The sequence below is a fragment of the Chroicocephalus ridibundus genome, chromosome 13, assembly GCF_963924245.1.
Source record: "Chroicocephalus ridibundus chromosome 13, bChrRid1.1, whole genome shotgun sequence".
Lineage (NCBI taxonomy): Eukaryota > Metazoa > Chordata > Aves > Charadriiformes > Laridae > Chroicocephalus > Chroicocephalus ridibundus.
The window spans coordinates 3239430-3264351 of record NC_086296.1 but is presented as its reverse complement, the minus strand read 5'-3'; the positions used below and the strand labels follow the sequence as shown (position 1 = coordinate 3264351).

The 24922-nt window shown below is 42.9% G+C and overlaps 1 protein-coding gene across 10 annotated transcripts in view; it reads left to right on the top strand.

The window, feature by feature from the left end:
- The window catches only part of KIAA1671 (KIAA1671 ortholog), an 88089-nt gene that overhangs the window by 54039 nt on the left and 9128 nt on the right, over positions 1-24922 (top strand). For 6 of the 10 annotated variants that reach the window (XR_010073103.1, XR_010073102.1, XM_063350589.1 and 3 more), the window contains one exon: positions 19865-19983. Coding sequence is in view for 8 of the 10 variants with exons in the window: in XM_063350589.1 (XP_063206659.1) it covers positions 19865-19983 (119 nt within the window). In the remaining 2 variants the exon portion in view is untranslated. Of the gene's footprint in view, positions 1-3108; positions 4546-13783; positions 13987-19864; positions 20055-21446; positions 21885-24922 lie in introns of those variants that run through there. The other 4 variants (XM_063350591.1, XM_063350590.1, XM_063350592.1 and 1 more) reach the window with 4 other exon arrangements.

The following is a 24922-nucleotide window of genomic DNA, read 5'->3' as shown; positions in this document are numbered from 1 at the left end:
GACCGGAGTGGCTGGGAGACAATTATAGAACATCTGTATGGTTTGAGCTATGTTCTGTAGGCTGAGAGTTAGAAAAAGATACGTGAACTCGCCAGAGGAGAAGTAAATAGAGCCAGTGTGTTAACCCACATGCTGTTGTTTAATTAAACTACAGTTGTGAGCTTTTGCCAGCTGGGAAGTTTGTACGCAGTCCTACAGAGCATCATGTTCTGGGGAGCCTTAGAAAAGAAATAAAGAGAACGAGGTTGGTGTGCTCCCTGGGGAGCCCAGGCTTTCTTGGTCCGTTGTGTGTGCGCCTGCAGGCAGGAGATCGTGTACGTGGCAGCGTGTTCTCTGAAACCGGTACTCTTCTGTGGCTAATAAAGTGCTTAATCTATTGTGAGCTTGATTTATGTCTTTCAAAATTATTTTTAGTGGTGGCTTGTTTTTTCATGCAGGTGGAATCTCACTTGAATCAGAGAAGTCCAGAACATAATTCGCTACTCAGCTTCTTACAGCTTTTGAAAACTCCGTCCTTTAGACTTTTCAAGTGTCTCCAGCTTTGGTTGGCTGATGTAATGGGGTCCTCTGAGGTTTCGGTGGATTATTTTACTTACCAGAATAGAAGGGATAGAAGCAGTCTGTTTTAATAAAGTAGAATAACCCTCCTCACACAGACAGACTGCACAGATCAAGGCAGAGGTCAGCACGTTATGCTTTTGGTGGGGAGCGGTGAAAATAAACAAAATGTATTGTGAAATAACCTATCCAGTGAGAGGTATTTTTGAGGACACTTCTTCTGTGTAATTGATATACAGATGCATTTTAGAAAGGAATATTCATACAAATTTTCTTAAAACTTAACCCATTTTTTCAGACCTCAGTTATTTTTAGATGGATTTTCTGAGGACACTAAGTTTGACCACATAGTCTGTGAGTCTCCTGGCAGCTGCTGAACTCCGCCAGCTTTGGGATGGAGCTCAAGCGGGAGAACATGCCGTCACTTACTGCATTTCAGCTGAAAGGGTGGAAAAATCTCCACCCATTTGCATTTCATGGTGAAAGTGCATCTGATTATCTTCTAAAACGTTTTGCCATGATGTTAATTGAAGTGTAAATCTAAGCAACGATTTAGATGCTGAGTATACTTAAATACCTAGCAGTATGTTCATGTGATAGCCAGAAGATACTAAATTTAGCGTTGTGGATAGACTCAAATCATCAGTTTTACAGTCTTCTAAGGACAAAAATGGTAAATTGGGCATAATATTTCTCTTTTAAGGGGAGGTCTGATAAAAAAGCGAAAAACATTCTCTAGTGAATTTTCAGATCCTTCAAGTCACGTACGTGCGTGAGAAATGCTTGCAGCAAGCTGTAAGAAAGCCGCCTTCTGCGGATGTTGGGTTGAATCTGGTTATGTGAATCCTCCCATTTTGTGGCAGGCGATACACCAGAAGTTTGGTTAAATTCCAGTTCTGCTGTGCCCGGGGTGAAGGTGAAGGGACTGATGAGTAACTTGCGTGGCAGCTACAGTCCAGAGCTCTGGGATTGCTATTTTGGGGGGGCTACTGAATCAGACAGAGCCTGAAACCATCTAAAATAGCAAAGTGCCTCATGAAGAAACCCTGCACTGCAGCAAGTACAGAGCTGCACTTGCAAATGCACAAATGTTTGAAATATAGAGCTTAGATTAAACAGCATAAAACTGGGTAATAGGTCTTAAATTTCAACCTTAGATGCAGGATCTCCATCGCTCATGAAGCATTATCCATAACTGTGTCAGAACAAATTTAAAACTTTTTTTCTGTTTCCTTAAAAATATAAGAAACAACCAGCTCTTGGGGCGTCTGATCAAAAGTATCTTTCCATTTCCATACAAAACCAATCCAGTAGCTCTTTAAAAGAAGAGCTATGTGAGGAAAAAGGATTTTTCTCTATTGGTTGGATTCCCTTTTAACACCGAGAGTTTTTGTTAGGCTGCTAATTTGAGAATGTTCAAAACAAATATAATGTATTCAGAAATGAAGAGTAAGGTATGGAATGCTGCATTTTGTTACCGAAGTTTTTCTTGGAGATCAGTTACAGGTTGGTGGAGTTCAACTCTAAAAGCAATGCTTGAAAGGCAAGACACCCCATTTCCTCAGAGCATCGTATGCCTCTGTGCGTGTTTGCAAGTAGAATTCTGATACAATAAAACTTTACATGAGAGTCATTTCATAATACATTACCTAGAAATTTTTCATTCCATTAAATCTCTTCCTGAAAGGTTTAGGGGAGGAGAGGATGATGCAAGACCATGGTACTTTGTATGGCAAATTAAGCAATAGCAACAAAAAAACCCCTTGAATAAACAAGAAAGCGAGCAGCTTTCAACATGCCTTTCTTACCTTCGTTCCCGTACCTCTCTTTCACCTCAGTTCTAAACTAGTCACATCTTGACTTTGGGCACCTACTCGTGGTTATTGATTTAAAACCGTAGCTTTTATTTCTGCTGCCCTCCCAAAGGGGCTGTTTCCAGAAATTCCATGACCGGTGACATCTGACTGCTGAGCGTTACCTGCTTTTATCCCTGGGGTCCTCTTGTCACCCCCACCCATTTCAAGCTTTGCATTGGTGGTCTCCCAGCTGCTGGGGAGGGAGCAGCGTTGGGGAATGACAGCAACAGTTGTTAACAGTGTGTGAAAGTGGGGGGGGGAAAAAACCATGCTTCAGATTGTCAGATCTGTTCAGCTTAGTTTTGAGCTTCTGGCTTAATCATTGTCTTGCACTGATATCATAGTCGCTAACTTGAAAGTGCCTTGTTTGAGTTTATAATGGTTCAATTATGCTATTTATAAGTGATGTTGCTACCCACATACCCCATCAAACAACGGGAATGGGGGTAGGCTTTGTCCGAACAGGAAACCTTTTGGTGTCGGTGTAAAGCATTCCCTGGCAGAGATGTTGCTCCCCTTTTCCCAAGGAAGGGTTAAACTCGGTTAAGTACACGTGACATATGCAAACTATGAATCATTCCAATAGATCTGTGCAACTCCTGCCTGCTTAGGCAGCAAGCAGATGCTGTTCCCTTGGTTGCCATGGTAACCCTGCCTGTACTATAATAAAGCCCAGCCCAGATCCTTCCTTAGGCAGATCTCTGCGGTGCTTTCACCTCGCTCATTGTTTCCTCTCCGGAGCAGAGGCGAGGCAGGGACGGAGAGGAGGGAGTAGGACACCAGAGGCAGCGGCAGCTTTCGCCGGCGCGTCACCTCTTGCGCCTTGTTCGGGGAGCGTTGGGAGCACGGCAGACCTTCCTCCTGAGGCTGTGATACCCGGCAGCTTCTTCCCAGCGCGTCTCCAGATTGTATAAGGAGAGGAGCAGGCGTGCGCAGCGGCTTTGACAGGCGTGGGGAAAAGTCTCTGCACTGGCTACTGGTTTCCCAGCGTTTTCCCATTCCCAGCTACATTCCTCTGGTATGAAGCCCCCCTTGAAGCAGAGGAGCTGATGTCACGCAGCAGATCTTCTGGCAGGCTCTGAGCAGCCACAAGTCCGGTCTTGAAGGCAGCGGCTTGACACGGTTCCCCTTCAGCTTCAGCGTGCCTTGGAGCTTGTGATCTGCGTTTCTGGAAATGAGAATCTTGTAGGATGGTGCTGAAGACGGGGAGACCGGTGAGGAGGGGATTCTGCCCATGCTGATACCTTCCTGCAGAGTTCTTTGGGAAGAAAATAATTTGGATTTATTGTTTCAAGGATCTAATCGTCTTGCTGCTAAATGGATTGTATAGAAGCATCAGAACTTTGTTTAATGTTACTGTTACCTGAAAAGCTGCCGAGCCAGAAGAATACAATTTTTTTTATCCTTCTGATATTTACAGCAAAACAAAAACTTGGGCTTAAAAAGGGAGTTGCTTTTCCGGCTCTGAAATGAGACAGTGAGAGACTAATTCTGTGCTTGTAAGTGGACTAATTTCAAGTGACTGTGTCAGGATTTAAACCTTGATTTCTCTCTTTAACATGGCTGAATTAAACATATTTTGATGGAACTCTGGAAACCTGATTGTAAGTAGGAAAAGTCTTTTCTTTTTTCCTACTCGACAAATACCAGTCTCCAACCTCACATATCTTTTGTTATTTAAATATAGAAATATGCTGGTGGTTACAGTGTAGTACTATTTACATTAGCTGGAAATACTTTATAAGCGGAGTCTTTTTTGCAAATTAAAATCAGGGTTGTTAAGGAGGATATATTTTACAGTAATTGCTGCTGAATATTGATTTCTCATCTCTGCTGGAAAAAAAAAATGGATTACCTTGGAGACAAACTGACAGTGGCACAAACTCACATGACCCAGTGGATGGGTACAGTGCGGAGATCCTTACAGGAAGCACTAAATTTAGTCACTACTGCGGTTGCTCACGAACGGACTAGCGGGGAAGGTGGCAGCAGGACTCCCTTCAAGCGCACCTCCTCCTTCAGGCACTTTGCGTCCCGGAGCAGAGAGTCCTTCCGAAGGTTTTCAGTGCGGAGTCAGCAGAGGTTTTCCTCTTTGAGGAAGAGGCAGCCCAGTTCAGAGCCACCTGAGCTTGTAAGCTATACACCTTTTTGAGACTCTCGAGGTAGATAATACAATGCAAAAAAACTTGCTTTTTTTGCAGCGTTTCATCTAATAAAACCTATATCGTGTCTGCTTTGCAATTTAAAAATAGCCCCCGAAACACTTCCAGGTAGTGGTGTCTGTCTGTCTGCTCCCAGCTAGTTTCTTTCCGGAGCGCAGGTGGATATTTTCATCTGCCAGGGAACGCAGTTAATCAAGGTTTTGGGAACGGGGGAACAATGTTGTTGATCTTTGTTAAAGCAACACGGTAAGGTAGGACAAATATTTGTGTAAAATTAGAAAAAGGAAGTTGGTCTGAAACTGCACTTGTGTCGGTCATTTCAAACACCACAGGTCAGTGTGACTTTAAACACACATCAGTATTTGTGATTTTTCAGGAAAAAAATGCCTGAAGCTTAATTTGTAAGAAGACTTAAGCGCTGTCACTCTGTGGTCAATAGTGAATGATCGTTACTCTCTCCTTTTGTTGAAAAGGAGGTGTTTTATCTCAGAATGATTGATGCTTTGTCATGAAACAGAAGTTGGAGGACCAGTGTGACATGTGGGGGCCGTAGTGGGGCGGAGACAGGGTGTAATTTCATGGGACCAAAGGAAAGGTGAAGAGCTCCTGGTTCACCGCGGCTGTGTGCCACGCAGAGCCCCCTCCCTTTCTCATGGAATGCCTTTCCTAGTCACTAAGTTATTTTCAGGATGGACGGTCTGTATTAAATGGCATGGCAAAGTGTGGAGAGAAGCTCCTGAGCGGCTCTTCCAGCTGGGCTGGGCTCTGCCATGCTCCTTGCGGGCATTATTCGACACCCCTTCTTTCTAGTGCCAGCAAATGCTGCAAAGCAGCAATGTTTTTAGGTTGTTATATGTGAAAGGTAAATGAAACTGGTTTATTCTGGTTTATTTCATGGAGAGGAGCCTAAACTGGTGATTTGAGGTGTATTCGAAACTGATGATGTAGGACTGGCCCTTGAACTACGGGAAGCGGGTTGTCTTGAGTGGAATGGGGACCAAAGCCTTGGTACCAGTGTGTGGGTAAATCCTGAACAGCTTGCTCTCTGAAGTGGCCAAAATGTTTTGGGGTTTGTTTTTTTTTTTTCCCCTGTTGTTTTTTTTTTTTTGTGTTGTGTGGTTTGTTTTTGTGTTGTGTTTTTTTTTTGTTTGTTTTTAAACCAAAGTGGTTATTCACTGTATAGTATCAATACATAAAGTTCTGATGTGGCCTCACGGAGGTTTGTTCACTGAATGACTGAAGGTAAAGTTGCATTCCTTGGGCAGGTGTGGCCTTTGTGTACGGGCTATTTCCAGTGCTTTTTATCAGTTACGGTTATGGCATTTTTGTCCTAGCTTGCTATTCAGCTCCTGTTTGGCTGTACTGGAAAAGAAAATATTGTCAAGTGAGCACAAAAGAATGGCAAGGAAAATATTTGGTAACCACTGTTACAGTGTTGCACGGGGAAGTTCTGTGGGGTTTTCTTTTTTTTTTTTTTAAGTGGATATTTTAGATTTATTAGAATCATCTGAATAAAAAGCTTGTTTAAGAGAAGTGAAGACTGAGAAAATGGGAATGTGGGACCTGCAGAGGCAACTGCACTACTGTCCTTACAGTGCACTGCTTACGGAGCAGAAATCGTGAGACACAGGGTGACCTTTCTGGTTACTTCACAGGTGACAGCCCCTGGAGCTGCTGTTCCTCTGCTTCAGCAGTAATTCTGCATGTGCTTGGCTTTATGTGTGAATTTGGTTTAACCTGTGCTCAAATTTAAGATCTCGGCACTTGTAAAAGTTTGTAGTTTGTGCCATTGCGTCTTCCACAGAGCGACTTCTGAGTACGGACCTGGAGCCGTTATTGTTTTTATCTGGCTGGAACAGGGTCCTGGTTTTACTTAGTCCTTGGAGCTACTAAGATTTTTCTACAAAATAACTATGGAATAAGTATAAAGCACATAACTCATCATAAACTGACTTCTTTGTTGTTTTGGGGATGTAGCGTAGTCACTTGGCGCTGATACTTCAGCGATGCAGTTTTTAAACAAGGACCCGCCGGGCTCACAGGCTTGGGAGCCCACTGTTGCCGCTGGCTTTTATACGGTGGCCTTCAGCTCCTTCTCTGCTGGCTGAGAACTTAGCATTGTACAAGACCAAGAAACTTGTCAAAACTCAAGTCAAACAGCACAATTTAAGATAATGTGAGTAAACTTAGTGCTGAGGTTGAAGATAAGTGGTGGTGTGAGAGTGCATTCCGCTGCATCGACGTAGCTGCCTCTCCCCTCTCGTGACTCTGATGGACTTTCAGATTAAATACCAAGAGAAATAATAGGTTAGAGTTTGTGTGGGTCTCCTGTCACCGCTTCAGATGTCTTCTAGAGGAATTAAAAGTATTGTATTTAAAGTATTCGCCCATTTATTTGTATATCTGTGACTTTTAAAAAATGCTTAGGCTGAAAAAGTGTCTTGTTTTCTGTTTAGTTCTGTACTTACGTTGCCATCCTACGTTTGTAGCAGCTTTTAGGGCACTGGCCTGAAGCTGCCTGCTGGAATCCAGTGGGAAAACTCGGGGCTGTTCCACAGGTCTGACATAAGTGCAGTTTCCAGTCTTTTTAAACGTGAGGAGACTGGCAGGTCAGCACCTTATTAATAACATACTACAACATATTTTAGCTGCTGACTGCTGCGGGCTATGTAGCTGGGAAAGGGCTCATGGATATCACATTTTTTTCTGGGCTGTAAGAGAGATTTTTATCCACTATAGAGGAGCTTTAGGATTGGAGTGAAAGGGATTTGACATAACTGATTATTTCCTTGCTGGAGGTCATAAAAGTAGGAATCAGGCTGCAAGAGAGAAGAAATAATTTTCTTTCCAAACGCTTCTGTCTAACAGCTGGGGGATTACGTATTCACTTTGTTATTCTGTTCGTACCTTGTCATATTTTCCTATTTGATGTCTGGCAGGGCTGATTTCCTGACCCAGCTCCGTCTCTGCTGCTCGGTGTGTCTCTGCAGCGCCACAGAGAGGGGGTTCTGCAGCAGATGCCTGAGGAAGGGCGGCTGGGTGGATGTACCCGACTTACCATGTGATCCTCTAGCTTTTATGTGGGACCCAGACTTTATACTGTTTGCCTTAAATTACACCTAGATAAATAAATGTGTAACACAGGGCAGTCTGATTCTGAATCTAGTGAAGGTATAGCCATGTTTTTAAGAATTCATAGAATAGTTTGGGTGGGAAGGGACCTTTGAAGCCCATCTAGTCCATCCCCCTGCCATGAGCAGGGACATCTTCAACCGGATCAGGTTGCTCAGGGTCCGTCCAACCTGGCCTGGGATGTTTCCAGGGATGGGGCATCCACCACCTCTCTGGGCAACCTGGGCCAGTGTCTCACCACCCGCATCATGAAAGATTGCCTCCTTATATCTAGTCTAAATCTACCCTCTTTTGATTTAAAACCATTACCCCTTGTCCTATTGCTACAGGCCCTGCTAAAAAGTTTGTCCGCATCTTTCTGTCTGTCCCCATCTTCCTTCTAAGCCCCCTTTAGGGACTGGAAGGGGCTGGAAGGTCTCCCTGGAGCCTTCTCTTCTCCAGGCTGAACCCCCCCAGCTCTCTCAGCCTGTCCCCACAGCAGAGGGGCTCCAGCCCTCCCAGCATCTCCGGGGCCTCCTCTGGCCCTGCTCCAACAGCTCCGTGTCCTTCTGCTGTTGGTGCCCCAGAGCTGGAGGCAGCACCGCAGGGGGGTCTCCCCAGAGTGGAGCAGAGGGGTAGCATCCCCCCCTCGCCCTGCTGCCCACGCTGCTGGGGATGCAACCCAGGATAATTTCTGAAAAGCTAGGACAATCAAGGGATAAAATGAGCTTGAGAGCTAAAACTAATTTATGTTGTGGTTCTCAAAGCAACAAGTCATCAGTCAGAATTTAATAGTCGCAAATCTGTGAATCACAAACAGGAGTGCAAGAATAATTTTTATTTTAAATAGCTTCTCTGGTATATTCAACAGCACACTGTTTGGAAAAAGATCACTTTTTATTATTATTTTTTCCCTGTAGTACTTCTATTAATTTCTTCATTCAAACAGAATACTCTGTCACTTGTCCTGCCTTCATTCATAGCCCAAACCCCTGTTTTCTTACCAGTTGCTGTTTCCCAGCAAGCCTTTCCTTCCTCGCCTTGCCTTGCGGTTGGCTGTTCCTGTAGCCGTAACTTCAAAGGCATCTGTTCTTTCCGTTTCCACTGAAACAGGATTGAATTGGTCTGAGGTTATTTTCTACAGCTAGATGTAATACAGTGTTCTCATACTTAATTTAAGTAAAAAAGGTGTCACCATGGACTGAAGAAACTCTCTGGCTGCTGCACCCCCGAATGCCTGGGCCCTGCTGTTGCAGGTCACGGGTACTGAGAATTGGCGGCACGTAATGACACGGGACTGATTTTAATTGCATCGTTATTCTGGCATATTATATCAGATCTGGGAATCTGTAGCTGAGCTTGCAGAAGTTTTTGCTCTACAGCAAATCCTTTTAAATGGAAGTTAATTTTTCTCCCAGGCGTTTTTTATTGAGGCTTTTTGCATTTTTTTCATCTCCTATCACCAGCTTAGTGTCTTTGTTGTAATAGGAGCAGAGATTCTTTCGTTAAACACTGTCTCTGTTTTAATCATGGTAATATCAGTCATGTTTCAATTATAGGTATGGTACCTGGTTTCACAGCCAACACCATTAGTTCTGGATCTTGAAGTTTGTTGCCGTACAATAAAAACAGGGTAGTTGTTTAATACCCTCAGCTATCCCCTTCCACCGCTGAAAAAGCATGGCAAGTTGTTGCTTTATAAGAGGTTTAACTACTTTTGGAGTGCCAGCGTGAACAACAAAGCTGTGGAAAACCTCAGAGGTGTTCCAGGTTCTTTGGGAGACAATTTTGAAATAGAAGAGAAACGATTAATTCTGTGGCTGCCTGGGCTGCGAGTGATCCGTGTGGTTTATGTGAGTTGTTCTGCTCTGTGTTAAAAATCACACCAAAGCGCATTTAATCGTGTTTTGTTTTCTGTCGTCCTGGTCAGTGGATGAAAATGGTCTTTTCATTCAAGCTTGATCTGACAGCATCAGTTATTTTGTTGGGATTCAGTTTCAATGTCATTCCAAACTACAGGTGGAAATTGAGTGTATTGTTTGACTGCAGGAGTCCCAGGCGTGCTGGGAGGGCGCTTAGTCCTTCAGAGGGGTTTTGTTGCATCCTACAGCCCTTTCACCATCATCCTCTCTACTAGAGGCTGAAATTCCCATCTTGCTGTGGTTTGGAGTTTGGTTTTTTTGGTGGTTTTTTTGTTTGGTTTTTTTTTTTTTTTTTTTTTTTTTTTAAATCTTCAGAGATGTTTCTTTCTAAGCCGATACAAGCTCTCACTTTCTCCTTTTGTGTCCCATCCCTCTCTGGTGATGAAAATCAGGTGAGGGACCAAGAGGAGCGTTGTTAAAACCTGGTTGGAATGATACGCGTGCCGTTCACCTGCACGTCGCCTGGGACCGGATCTCTGCTTGTAACAGAGCATTGATCTCTGCTGTCTGGTTTGATTTTACCTAAGGTTGGTCTGCAAATGTTTGTCCTTTATGGTGAGCATCCTTCAACAAACAGTAAAAAGAAATGAATACAAATTGGCTTTTTTTTTTTTTCCTGAGCTTGGCTATTTTGATGCAACAAATAGTTGCTGAACTACTTTGTCCTAATATTCACCGAAAGCCCGATGAGTTGCTCTCAAAAATATCAATGAATATCAGCACCATCAGTGAATGGAATTTTATCTTTAAATTTCTGGAGAGCTGTTACGGTAGCGTGAAGCAAGTTTGCAGAAAGCAAGCTTTTAAAAATGAGTTGTTTGTCTTGTTTCAGGATTGGGAGGGGGAGGAGTGACGCTGTTCAGTTTAATTAATGAAGATACAAGGGCCAATACTGAAACAGCTCATGCTTTTTCATTCTTAATAACTTTTCTTTGGTTTAACAGGCCATGAACATAGCTGGCAGCATAAATCTGGGCCATAAAACTGCAGCGATGGGTGTTTAGTAGACTGCCTTTGTTGTTCCCTTGTTATTTTGACAGGAATAATCACTTAGACGACTTTACTCTGCGATTTTATTTAGGCTGGCTGCAAGGAGTTGATTTTTGCCATGTTCTCAGAGCATAAGAAAAAACCATAAATATATTTACAGCTTATCATTTTGTACTCGTTCACCTTGCCTCTTTTTTTTTTTTTTTTTTGAAGCACAAAGTGACAGCAGTTACCTTTCAGGGGGAAATAAATTGCATGAAACAAAAACATCCCTGAACACAACTCGATATTACCAATCCGTTTTTATTGTAATATTGTGGTAGTTTCAGGAAATACTAGTGGCGTTTCATTGACCTGTGTGTATTTTGACTGCTCTCCTCTAAAACACCTCCTGAGTTGCCTGAGATTTTTGTTTAAACGAGCAGTGCACAGTTTCCAAAGTCTGTGTGTTTGTTAGTCACTTGTTGTCAAGAAACCCCATCGCTTTCTGTACATCTTTAAGTCTAGACTTTAAACTAAAAAGCCTTTTTCGCCAGGAATGTTTGTTTGAAGTTTAACTTGTGTCTTATGTGGAAAAATGTTAACTGTGCAGAAGAGCTGTGACATAAAGTATTTCAAGTAGGAGGTGTTGATTCCAAGCATGTAGCTTTTCAAAAAAAGCAAATCTATTCACTTCCCAGCATAACAGTATAAAATCGGCGTGTTCCGGCTTGTGGCTCTTGCACTGTTGAGGATGAGGGATCCTGTTCAGCTCCTAGTGCCAACTTTTATTAATGCTGATGGGAGCCGCCTGTGCCCTCTGGGAGAGAGGGGATTCCTCAGGCTCTGAGGTGGGACAGCACTTTCCTGCTCAAACTCTTCCTGACGGACAGGCTGGCATGTCTCTGGCTCCCATCCTCCGGGGTTTGGTTTCTTGGGGTTTAATTTCTTTTTTAGCTTGTCTGCCTAAGGCTGAAAAGAAAATTTAATATATTGACATAGGAGGGATTTTAAAGATGTTCCCAACTATTGCTCTGTTTTGGTTTTCTACTTTCCCACCTCTCAGAGGAAGAGCTGTCACGGCTCGCTCAGCCCTAGCAAGGCATATATTTAGAATTTGGTTCTTGTCTGCTTTTTTGCACATCAGGTCAACCTCTGCTCTGTCTTCAGCCTTGTGCTGAAACCGCATGATACGTGCGTGGGGAGTGTTCGCAGCAAGTCATAGCATCTCTATGTTCAGGGTATAAAAAAAACCAACAAACTCTAAATTGTCTTTGAAATCCTGAATGGAACGAGGAGGGTGACTTCACGGAGAGTCACTGCAAAAGCAGTGAGTAGATTTTATTGCATGACTGTAACCAGATTCCTGGCAAAATTAATTCAATCTGGATTAATTTACCCATGTTCTGGTGTGACCAGAGTCAGCTCAGGGTAGACTTTGGGTGTCTCTTTGGTGCTGCTGCCTTTGCAATCGTGAGTCTCTCAGCTGGACTTGGCTCCCGAGAGGCACGGCATAGCTGGGAGTTAGGAGTGAAAGGTCCGTTAGTGGAAGAGGAGCAATTAGCTAAAGACCAGCAAACAGGGCAAGTCATTTTATATGTTCAGAAAGTGTGGAAAATGGTGGAGTTCGGAGAGCTGTGGTAGTATTCAGCCTCTTGGGGGTTCGAGTTTAGGCTGGAAAGGGAACTGGGAACGTGCTGTTTGAGCTTGAGTAAATCATTGAGCTTGCTGGCAATGATTTCCTCTGGCTCCCCTTTTGCTGTTTACAGTGAATGTTTTGTGCCGGTGCGGCCAGGAGGAGCCCTGTCAGCTCTGCGCTGGCCTGCTTGTCAAATCAGCTGTAGGCTTTAGGTTTGGGTGTTTTGATGAAGGTGAAAATTCCACCCCCTCCCCCCGCCCTCCATCATAAGGCATGTATGCATTTCAAAGGGTTATGCGTTGAACCGAACCAAAACTAAATCCATTGTATTTAATTCAAATATAGAATCATAGAATGTGTTGGGTTGGAAGGGACCTGTAAAGGTAATCTAGTCCGACCCCCCTGCAGTAAACAGGGACAGCTTTAACTAGATCAGATGTATTGAAGCAAAGAGTTTTGCTTCTGAGATTAAGGCTGGCTTTCCTATCAGCAAGGCCATAGGACTAGTGATAAGGTCTGTCGTGGGTGTAGCAGAAAGCTTTTTAAAGGCGAGCAGCTGAGCTAAGAGCATACAGGGGATACAGCAGCCTGGGCTGTTCTCCGCCTGCTCCAACCCGTTCCTCTCGGGTACCGGCTGTTCACAGCTCGCTCTTGGCATTTTCTCCCTCAGGTTAGGGGCTGGAACGGACATTTGCCTTTCCCGTTATTTCTGCAGCTGTGGGTCTGCTTTTCTGCATTTTTTGCCACCTTTTTCCAGGGGGAAGGGGTTGGGATTCAGGCCTGTGCATCAAGCTGGGAAGCTATGAAAAGGTGGAGAATTAAACCAGTCACCCTTCTTAAAACAACTTGTGTTTTGTAAGGTAAATATTGTCAGCTTTTAACATTAGGAATATAATTGGTTGTTGCTTATCATATCCCGGTGGAAGAGGTAGAGAAAACACATATGGCTGAGACAGCCCCGGGTTGCATAGCAACAGCAAGGATGTAGTGGCTGATATCACTTATGGGAATGTTTTATACCGTGGGCCTCGATACGTACTCCACTGCGCATGGAAAAATTAAACATTTATGATTTAAGGGTTTTTTGAGTTGAGTGGTGTAGATCCTTAGGATGTGACGGTGCTAAATCTGCTGTGTGAGTGCTTTCGGATACGGGCTGGGGCAGTTGGGGCTCGCTCGCGTTTCCCCATGGGTGTGCAGTTTGCCATGTTAAACTGGCTTGTCCTCGCCAGCCCAGGAGGGCACTGGGGCTGGTGGGGTGGTCCTCTTGAGCAGACACCAAGGCTGCTCACTGCTGTCTCCTTACCCGCTGGTGGCCGTGGAGGTGGCCTATGCAGTAATAAAAAGACCTTGAGGCTATGAGATTGAGTAGGCCTGGTCTCCAGGGTTTGTGAAGTCCTTGCTTGGTGTGAAGGTATTGTGCTGAATGGGGTATTGGACAGGGCTGAGGAATTCATCCTCCTCCTCGCCTCTCTGTGCCCGTGGGTGGAGCCTGCACTGGAGGTCTCTTAACTTTCCTCATCAGTGAGGTCAGAAAGAAAATGTACAATTCCTGGAACTGTTTATCTGTCCCCGCAGCATGGAGGGTGGGGTGGGAGGCAGAAGGCAGCACCTTCTGCCTGCAACGTTACACTAAGGCAGTTGCTCCTTCCAACAATTTGTTTAAACTCTGAGCTGGTAAATCTTCTGGCCTGGTTGCTAGGAAGGAACTGGAGCGTTGGTCTTGAGCCATGACTTACTCCTTGTGGGCAGCACTAATTCGCCGGATAGTAAGTATATATGGAAATTGTAGGATGCCGATTCCACTGTTAGGCTTTCTACTTGCTGTATTGGCATTTAGATACTTAGAAAAAATAGTATGGGTTGTGAAATGTTGTATAGTTTCTAATGTCCTCTTTTTGTGGTGGCCTTTGGTTGATTGGTTCTTGATAATTCTGTTAGTGCTCCAAAATATATAGTTTACCTTTTAGGAGTAATCCTTAGAATCATTAGAATAATTATAGAAGAATTCAGGTTAGGAAGGACCTCTGGAGGTCTTCTAGCCCAGCATCCTGTTCAAAGCAGAGTCAACTATGAAATAATAGAATTAAATTTTAATAGAATAAGGTGTGTTGCCAGCTTCCTGGCATATTGCAGGGGAACAATTGGGACGGTTTCCTGCATTTGTAAGGACTTGTAAACTCTCCTTAAATGCAGTGTCACACTTAAGGGGCAGGGGAGTTCTGAATCTGCGCAGCTTGACCAAACTTCTGACTTTTTATTAAATAAAAAAAGGAGAGAGAAAAAGAAAAAAAAATGCTTTTCCAAGAAATCAGCAAAAACCTTTCTCTTTGAGTTTCATATTAGCAAGGCATATGGTCAAAACTTCATTCCATTGTGCAATTACCTATTCATATTCAATTTATGCCAGTAGATTTTAACTTTAAATTTTTGCACTTCAAGCCGTGGGGTGTCATTTTGGCTGTCTGATGTCTGGGTCTCTTTTGCAAACAAAGATATTTTTGAAACCGTCTGTGCAGATTCTGACTCATGAGATCTCTTTCAACTGGTATTCCTCGTATGCCAGGTCTTTATTTCACATCAGTGCAAAAGAGGTGTTCACAGAAATGTATGAATTCATTCTTATTACGGTTAATTTCTTGCGCTGGTAGGACCAATATTGTGTGTGCATCATTTTCAGGAACTGGAAGTTGCAGGAGTAATCAGTCCTGGACTATTGCCAAACCCAGCTTAATTCCAAGGGAGCCCTGAAAGAGGCATAATCATAATGTCTCGTTCTAGAAGAAGAACTAGAGGCAAATCAGTATACAACTTGGCTGGTTTATTTCATGTGAAAATTAAGTTGATTTTTTTTTTTTCCCTGGCTACTGTTGTAAGAATTATGAAGTTAAAGATCAAAGCGTGGAGAATTACAGCATTTAAATACTGGATTGAGAGTAGTATTTATTTGATTGGCGAGATTTTTCTGTGATTATAAATAAGAAAATTCCTAATTTAGGTTTATCTTGTGAGCCAAGAAGAGACCAGACTCCTCTTTTTACCGCCTCTTTCCTTTGAAATGTCTTGTTTTACTGTATCATAAATATTCTGTTTATTGAGGCAATGGCTGTATCTGGCCTAGCTCCATGTCTTGTATATCCCTTCTTTCAACTTTGGTTTCCTCTTCCAAGGGATGAGTAAAGCAAGAGAATGGATCACAAACGTTAGCACAAGGTTGTTGAGTTAATAATAATTAGTTAATAATGCGTAGTTGTCTCTTACAGGAAAAAAACGTTTCTGTTCAGAGCAGATCTGTTCTTAAGAGCAGAAGTCACAGCCGGATGTGTCAGTTCTTTATCTTGCAGGTTCTCTTGTTCTGTGGAGCTTACACATTTTAAAAAAAAAAAAAGAAAAAGAAAATAAAATATTGTTTTGATCTACCTGAAGAAGTGAGCTTTCAATTAGGATTTAGGCTAGGGAACAAAGTATGAAGCAGAAACTGGTCGTGTTTGGGAGCAGTACATGTCAGAAAGTATTTCTTCTTCCAATACTTGGGTAAAAACTGGCTTTAGTGCATCCTGTTGTGCCACTGGATGCGTTGCAAGCGCTACGAGGCAATAGGTGGGGTGCTTCCGTCTCTCTCCTGCGGGTTTCTGTAAATGAACGGGATATAGGGCACTGTGGGATGTGTGATATAATGGGCTTGTGACAGACCTGAAAACTGTCACCCTAGTACGTTCAGTAGATCTTGCATTGTTTTCCTCATCTGTCATATGTTTTAAAGCTTTCGATTTGTAGTCCCAGTTTGTTCTTCATTCATGCTCTTTGTCTGTAACACCAAGTTGTTCCAAGGAATATGTTCCTGCCAGAAAATGCAAATGTGTCTGTATGAGCTAATTGGAGTTGCTTGTGTCTAAAAGCATCTCAGCCGTAAAAAACAGTGGTACATATGTATAGTTCTCAGAGTATTTGTGTAATTTTGGCTGGTATTTAAGAACCCAAAAGTTTCCTCGGTTTTTTTCTGGATAGCAGCTATTAAGTGCTATCCAGAGTGTACGAAGGCTGAAAGAGGATGGAAGTAGAGAATATCATCCCTTTTTTTTTTTTTTTTTTAATTAGTCTCTGCAGTGTTTTTAAAATAAGGTTATAGTTACTGAGAGTAAATATTTGGAAAACAAAGGGAATGAATTTTTCCCAGGCACCTCCAAGGTCCCAATGCCCAGTGCTTCTGTACTACCAGATTGCCTTGAGTCTTTCTGGAGTGCGGTAAAGATGATACAAAAGAGATCTTGAAAAGAAAAGCTAAACCTCATCGTTTTTGCGCTTGCTAATAATCGCATACTGGAAAGAATGATTTTTTTCGGGTTTGTTGTTGCTTCCTTCATCAACACACGCTATCTCCTCCAGGCTGCAGGGGCTATAAATTGCATTTCTGCGTCACCCTCGGTGCCCCCAGCTGACACCTCCTCCACCAGCTGGGGAGAGAATCGGCTCCTCGTACCTCTCCCCTTTTGGGGTGAAGTTGGTGTCTTTCTTCTCTCGGCTCGCTGGCCAGGTTAGCGTACCTCGTTAAATTCTCTGCTGTTCTCGGCTGGTAGGAGCCAGAGTCTTTAGGAGGAGTGATCCGTAGAGTGATAGGAGGAGTGATCCGTAGAGTGATAGGAGGAGTGATCCGTAGAGTGATAGGAGGAGTGATCCGTAGACTTGAAAGAATGTTTACTTTTTCCAGCTAATCATTTAGCCTATTAAAAAGCATGGGAAAGATGCACAGTCATCTTCTGAACTAAGTAGCTTCCTCCAGAAGCAAAATGCAGTAACATTACTTGCTGTAACACAGTAATCCCTTCAAATTTGGAGTGTCTTACTCCTTATGTTTAGACTTCTCAGTTTGTCGTATTGAATTTAAGTTCACAATGTCTATGGAAGGTGTAATGTTATTTCTTTTTCAGGCTTGTTTTGGTTTTAGGGTAGAGAATTGCTACCTGAGTGCTCACTGTGTCATTTTGGTTCTAAAACCACATCTCAAAGGTCAAACATATATAACATCAAGTAAAATGTTACTCGAAACTGAGGCATATGTGCTGATCGGTTTGTCTGCAATGTAAAATTTTATTAAGAACTACTGAGCCTTCAGATAAGTGATATATTTACATCCAAATTTCTTTCCCATTGCTACCAAAATGGTATTATCTGGGTTGTGCATGTTTTCTCCTTACTACCATTGCACTCATGATAAAACTGCATGTTTTATAAATGAGGTCTCCTAAATGCCATACACAAAGTTGGCTTTTCTGCTGCTCCCATTTCGGTTTCTGAGCTTTTGGGCCTCTATTTTCTAGTTAGAAACAATGGGAGTAATTGCAAGTAGTAGAATCTATAGCATGCGTGGAGATAATGTTCTTCAGTTGTAGCTGGTGGAAAATACTGCCTTCCAACAAAAAGGGTAACGTGCTCGTGTCTGCTGGGTCATCCCTTTGTGGCAGCGTTTCCCGTGGGTGTCAGGCTGGGGGGGTGACTGCACCGCCACCAACACTGCCAGATGCTGCGGATACGAGCCCTTAATAGAGATGCAGCTTGTTCTGTGCAGAAAGTGGCAAAAGTTGATAAAGACACATAATATGTATTGATTACAAGAATGCGGTAGCTTGTAATATGAGACTGGGATTGCAAAAACTCATAGCGGGCATCAAGTTGAAAAAAAAAAAAAACCCACCCTGAAGTAGCGTGTATAGTAGGGAGGAAATTGAGAATAACAATTTGCATTTGTTAGTGGCTCTCCTGGAAGTGAATCAACTTGCCCAAGGTTACGTGGCCACCAAGTGACAGCAGGAGGCTGAGCCCAGGAGTGTTAGTTTAGCCCCCAGTGCGAAGCATGGAATTATGAAGCTGCAGAGGGAATTTGTGAAAACCCAAACATACGCCTGAGCCGAGGAGGAGGAAATGCCCTGTGGTTTCAAAGAAATAGAAGATTGTTTCCCCTGCACTCACTTAGCTGTTAGAAGTGTATGCCTTGCTCATGGCTGAAAGCTTGTACCTGGAATGGACTGAAAAATGTAAGAATTTAACTTACCTTTGGACGTACATGTATATATCTATATATAAAATGTAAGAGGTACTACCAGTGAGTTATTAGGCTGTGGGAACATCTGGAAGTTGAAGAGCAGGAAACTTCTGGTTCTTGTAATGCACAAACTAAACCCCCTGTTTTCCTTGAGCATTGCAAACTGAGAGCTTTACTTTGTCTAGTAATGGTGCATTGCAAGAGTTGGAATAAATGGTGGAGCCTTTTGTTTATTTTACTCAGTGTTAAAATAGTCCCCTTTGAAGGCAGCAAAGAGTATGATAGAGCTAGAGAATGGCAATGGCTGATAGTACGGCTGGGGAAATACGCAACTGGTTACAAACGATGCAAGGATTGTAGGACAACTTCAGTAGCCGAGTATCAGTATCGGTGAGTTATCCTTAACGTCAATATTTTTATAATCTTAAGGCAGCATTCTTTAGATTTACAAAATTAAGGACACAAGAAAAAGTGCGCTCTCTTTTTTTCCCCAATAATATTAAGGAATCCCATTTCATTGAATATGGTTGTTTCTTTGTGTGAAACAGATGTGTTGGTAGTTCCCAGCAGCAGGGTCTGCCCGGGTGTTTTGAGGCGGGGGGGGGTGGGTGGTGGTGTTTATCTTTTTTTCCCCTTTTTTAAAAAAGAGAAAAAGCTGAGGACAGGTGGAAATCAGTGTAATCTGCTGTCAGATGAGAGCTTCATAACCAAAGTTGATATGGCACTGAAAACCATACTCATATTTGTTCAGGATAATGAATGCGAAAGGGGCCAACGCTTAATTATCCAGGCACAAGGTATTATTTCAGTAAGTATCTAACTTCAGTGCGTAACTCAATACAACTGCGAAACAAAAGGTGCGACAGTTCTATATTCAGGAGCATATTAACGTTGTTCTGCTGCAAATCTCAGGTGCCAACAGCAGCTGACCCACTTCTCTCCCCGAGGGGAGGGGTCCTTAGATGCACTGTTTCCTTCTTATGAAAGTAGTAGATCTAGGAAATAAAAATAGTTAGTTAGAAAATGAAAGGTCGGAGTAGAACACAGGAGGAAAAACGTCGTGGTCTGTCCTTCTACGTTGTGCATTGTGTTTGAACTCTACATTAGCACACATTAATTTGTCAAAGTCTTTCTAGTGTCTGGCACTCGACTTATTTATTTATGCTTTTTATTTTGAATGTCTTCCAAAGAAAGAGCTTAAAAGAAAAAAAAGTTCCTTTTATTAAACCCAGGAAAAGAGCAGTAGAGTTGATGTTTCCCTTGGGAGTTTGCATGTAATCCCCAGCAGAATTCTTTCTGTTTATATAGATGCTTCTAAAAATTTTGTGCAGTCTGAGGTAAGAATAAAGTTAAAGCAATGTGGAGTTACTAAAACCAGGGAGTCTGTTCCTCCCTGTGTAACTGCTTATTTGCCCAGGAAAACAGTGCTCGTTTTATAGAGAATCATTATTCTGAGTTCGTAGCCGTTTCCGTGTTTAAGTTTATTCCCTGTTTTATGTTGACCAAGCTTAATTGGTAGATTCAAAACCACTATAGCAAATAAAATCTGCCGATCACTTAGCCAAAGGATGGAGGAACGATGAAGTATTTCCGTTGTTTCCTTGCAGGACCAGCTGAAGCAGTGCTTCTCCAGGCAGCCCCCGGGAGCGAAGGACACAGACACGCTCGTGCAGGAGCCCGACAGCCAGTACGGCACCTGGAATGAGCAGCGGCACAGTGGGGACAGGTACGGCCAGCGAGGTCCCCTCTGCCATCCTGCAGGCTTGTCCTTACCGGAGTCACCACAAGAAACCATTGGTTTGTGCACGTGTGCACACGTGGGCTCACGTATGGGGTTTTTTTTGAAGTTGCATGCTCATTTTCAGTGGCTACACAGTTTCTTTAGCCTATAAGTGAAGAAATATTTCTTTAATATCTGCAAATTGCAATAAGGTTTGAAACTTAAACTCCATCCTCCAGTGAGAATGTAGCATCACCACTTTTAGAAGCAATGACAAAATGAGCTTGGACTGGAATAGATTTAACAAGTCCACTAGTACATGAAACATGAGTTAGACCTTATTTTTTTTAGTGCTAAAATGGTAGAAAGAAGATATGGGAAAACATTTTTTTTTTTTTTTTTCCCCCTCAATAATACACCAAGTGGCTTTGACTAGATTAACATAGCTAGTAAAAAAATCTTTTTTTTCTGCCTTGTATTTATGTGTTTGTAATTAGAAATGTAATTCTTAATTATTTAAAATAATTAGAAATGCACATTTTCAGATTTAGAAAATGGTTACCTGCTTGTGTGCTATGTGCCTCTGATGGGTAGAACTAGGGCTGTAGGAAGATGTTGCTAAAATTGCCTGATTTCTTCCCTCTCAGGTAGGTAAGGAAGTGTCTGATTATGGTTAGACAGGGTGCACTAACAGCTTTGGGGTTTGTTTTGGGTTTTTTTGGTAAATTGGGTCTCTCCAATACCAAATAACATTGCCTTAAAAGGACCCGCTCCGACAGCGGGATGAATGCGGTCACCTCTTCGTGTGTCCTGATAAACCCCGGGGTACGATCTCCACGTCTCACAAACGCTGGAGCTTTTAGCGTGGTGAAGTGGAGGACGAAATGGAATACCAGTTGAATGAAGGATAGTGTTCTGTTATTAAAATGATTTAATGAAATAAACCTAGAGCATTAAAGTGTGAGGTTTTATATAACTTACACCTGTTGTGTAAATTATAGCTTGATCTCCACCTACAATATCCTATCTGCTCAGTCTAGTGTGAAAACAGCGTTTTATCTGGTTGTTTTAATGCTATACTTGTTGAGATCTTATAGCAGACATTAGTGTCAATTATGTTTGGTGTGTTCTACACTTGAGAACTGTGTGTTATAAATATTTTATTGCTTATAAAATCAGGGTAGCTTTCAGCTTGAGGTTCGGTGAGCGAAGTGACAAGCCAACGGTGACATCCAAGTCTTCTGCAAAATTAACTTTGCTTTCAGTCTGTTATAGACATTTTCTGAAACCAGTTTCCTAACAAAGGTGCTTGTCTCAGGATGCGGTTTCAAACCTGGAGGATTCTTCCTGGTTAGAAAAAAATCCACCAAAAATTTTTGGTTTATTGAAGTATTGAGCTCAATCCCCACGTCCTGGAATTTTGTTTCCACTGTAAAAAATGTTTGTTTATTTTTCTTTTTTTTTTACAGTGAATTGATGACAGTAGAGTGACTTTTCAGCATTTTGCCACCCTCTTGCTCTGGTACAGCTTGACTTCTGGTTCATTGCGGGGGAATTATTGGTGTATTAATTCAAGTGCTTGTAGAGCAATGAGAGTCACGTATTTTTAAATATTAAATTTATAATGGAAATCTTCCTGAAATATACTGAAACTGCATTGTGTTTGAAGTTTATCTTTTACGAGGTAGAAGTCAGGCCAAGTGCAGGCGCTCTCCTCCTCCTGCCGTGGCTGATCCGAGCCCATCTCTGCGTTTGGCCGCTGCCGAGGCCGCCGTTGTCTCCTCTGCTGGGCCCGGAGGCAGGAACTTACGGGAGACTCTGATAATCCAGCTTTCCTGTTTTGCCTGGCTCGCTTCCCTTACGCTCTGTATCTTGCTGGCTGCACAGCCCGTGGGGTTACATTCCTGCCGCCCCCCCAGACACCCTCCTGCCTGGCCTGGGGCCATAAGCTGAACCCACGGAGCCGGGGGGAAGAGGCACGACGACTCCTTACCTGCGTCCTGGGGGGGCACCTGGGAGCCAGCGGGGAACACTGATTGGGGGGGACACAACAACATCCCCAGCTACTGCTGCTGTGTGGGAGAAACTTCCAGTTTCTGGTATTTTCCAGTCTTTGAGTCATGAAGCGATTATTTTAGCCCCTTTAGGAGTGTTTCATTAAGGCATCTGTGAATGAACTCATTTTTGCTGAGAGAGGAAGTGAATTTTAAAATAAAAAGCCAAGACTACATGGCAACAGGACAGACGTGGTCCTTTTGCTAGATAAGCTTCTAGGAAGGTGGAGGAAGGATCGTTTTCAGCTAGAAGTTAGTCACCGCTGGAATAAGCGTAAGGGGCTGCCCTTGGCTGGTTGCAGTGGGCTTTGGCAAATAACTTCTTAGAATGGAAGGAGGTAATTTAATTTGGAGGCGTTAATTGGATTTTTCTTAGCTTATCTGAAAGACTTTATTTTTATTTTTTTCTCAAGTGCTTTAGTAAGCTTTTCCAAGTTGACATCATAGAAAATTTTTATTTTCTATGTCTTTATATGGAAAAATGGTTCCCTTTTACAGAAAAGGAGCTGTGGTTTTAAGTGTTGGATCTACGCGGCACCTGGATCTGTACAGCGCTGGCTTCATCAGATTTTTAGCTATTTGTTTCTTAAAAGCTTTGAAGCTTGTCTACAACAAAGGTTTAGAAAAGAAAACCCACTCTAGGGTGTCGTCTACCTGTAACGGATGGGAATCTGCAGTTACAGAATATAAAAGGGCATTTTTAAACGGACATTATTTCTTGCGTGATGCCCCAGGTAGTGAGAGTAGTAGCGAGAGCCGCCTTTTGATTCCAACGCTTCAGCAGCGTAAAAAGCAGGATTCCTTTAATTTTTGACTCCTAATTTGACATGGCAAAACATTCTTTATGGCCTCTTAGCACTGTCTTGCTAAAATGAATGAAATTTAATTGCAATTGAAAGTGAAGATTGAAGATTGCGTATTTGTGATAACGATTCTGCTGCTATTTGTGTGCGCTACACGAAGGGTAATTGTCAGAGAAGCGAGTATCTGTAGATGCCACCTGTTGAACATTGTTGGTAGCTTACGGATATGCTCATGCAACTTGAAATCTTAATGAAGTAACAGAAAAAGATGCATAATACGTTTCAGCAATGAGAACTGAAAACATGTTTTAAATTCCAATATTTGACCACTACTCTGAAGGGAATTTTCCCCCTAATTTGCTGTTCAGATGGAAAGAATCCACTGTGCATAACGAAGCATTTGTGCTCAAGTTATCCTTGCTGTGTTTGGTGATTAACTGTGCCACAGTGTTTAGCGTGTAATGATGCTGTAATTGTGCAAGAACTCGGAAGGAGAATCCATTAGAAAGGTTTGTGTATTAGAAACCACTGATCAGTGTAAATTCATCTCTATTTCCATCATCGCTTACTCCCAAATATTTCCGTTTGAGAAACTACACTGGGTTGTACTGGCTGAAGCCCTAGGATGTAGAAGGGAAGCGGCTTCCTGGTATATGCAAATCAGACAGGATCCTTTTCATATACATTTTAATTTCCGTGAAAGGTGGTAAGTCAGCAGATTGTCTTTCGTCTCTACATTCTTCCATATTCTAGTGGATCTAAAGCCTAACGCTGCGGATACCATGTATCATTTGAACCAAAAATACTAGACAAAAACTTCCCCCTGGAGCTCATTAGTACCGTTTCTTAATTATCCTGGGGCCCAGTGCTGGAGGAGGGAAGAGGCATTCGCTCTCCTCATGTGCTGGAAACCCTCTGTGCAGCGTTGGCTCTGCCAGGCTGGAAATTATATCCTGTACTGCGGCTTGATAGAAAACTGCTATTCAGCAGTAGGCTCCTGAGTGTTTTCCTCCCAAGATTGCTATCGCTGTGGACTCTACCAAATACTAAGGTCTATTGTTCAAAAAGTGTGCTTATATTCATACGTAAATGTGTTAGAACAGTTTTCCTAGATACTTGCTCAAGAAAAGGTGCTTAGTAACAAAAGACACTTGTTAAGCAGGGAAAAAAAATCCCTGAACTCCTTAAATACTTTAGGGTGTTTTTTTGTTTTTTGTTTTTTTTTTTTTTTTTTTTTTTTAAACTAAAACCTCCTAAAATGAGAAGCAGGACAGCCCTATTTTTACTGACAGTAGAGTCTTACTGTATTTCCTACCATCCCCTACGTGACAAAGGGGGACGCGTAACTGTGCAGCTTTCAGTCCTGACACTACAACTCATTTCTGTTAGTGTTTTCTGTTTAGAAATCCCCTCATTTCAAAGGGAGGGGATTTCTAGGGGTGTGCTGGGAGCATCGCAGCACCGGGGTGCAGGTCTCCCCCAGCACCCCAGGAAGGCTGTGCTGTAGAGCCCTGCCTTAGGGTGCCACCTGCTGCCCACCCTGCCTTCAGCTCCTCCTCGCAGCCTTGAAAGAAAAATACCGATCGATGGGATGGATGGGCCACTCTCTTCAAAATATACCTGAGATATTATACCCTGAGATAAAACAGAAGCTCTTAAGGAAGTGATTGGTTCAGAGAAGCAGTTCCACAGTTGCGTAGGCGTCTCTCAGGTTAGTTTCCACGCGACGAATGAGCGTGGTGAGGGAGCAGAGGGTGTCTGTCCCTGTCACCATCCCAGTCCAGAGGCACTGGCTCAGCCTCTCCCCTGCAGAGCTTTCTGCAGTGATTTCCAGCCCTCCTCTTTCCCCTTTCCGTCCCCTTCCCTGCCACTTCAGTCTTTGCCTGTTTTTAAAGTCACCTAGTGGGAAGGCAGCAGACCTTCAGCCTGGCAAGAGTGAATCCATGAGCCTATAGAGCTTCGGTGTGATCGTGTTGTGGCTTAAGCACTGCTGAACTTCCTGAGCATCTGATCCGCCTAAACTAGCCGTGTCCTCTCTCCTTTTTCACAGCTGGGCAATTATGGTTCACTGGGTTACTGTTGCTTGTG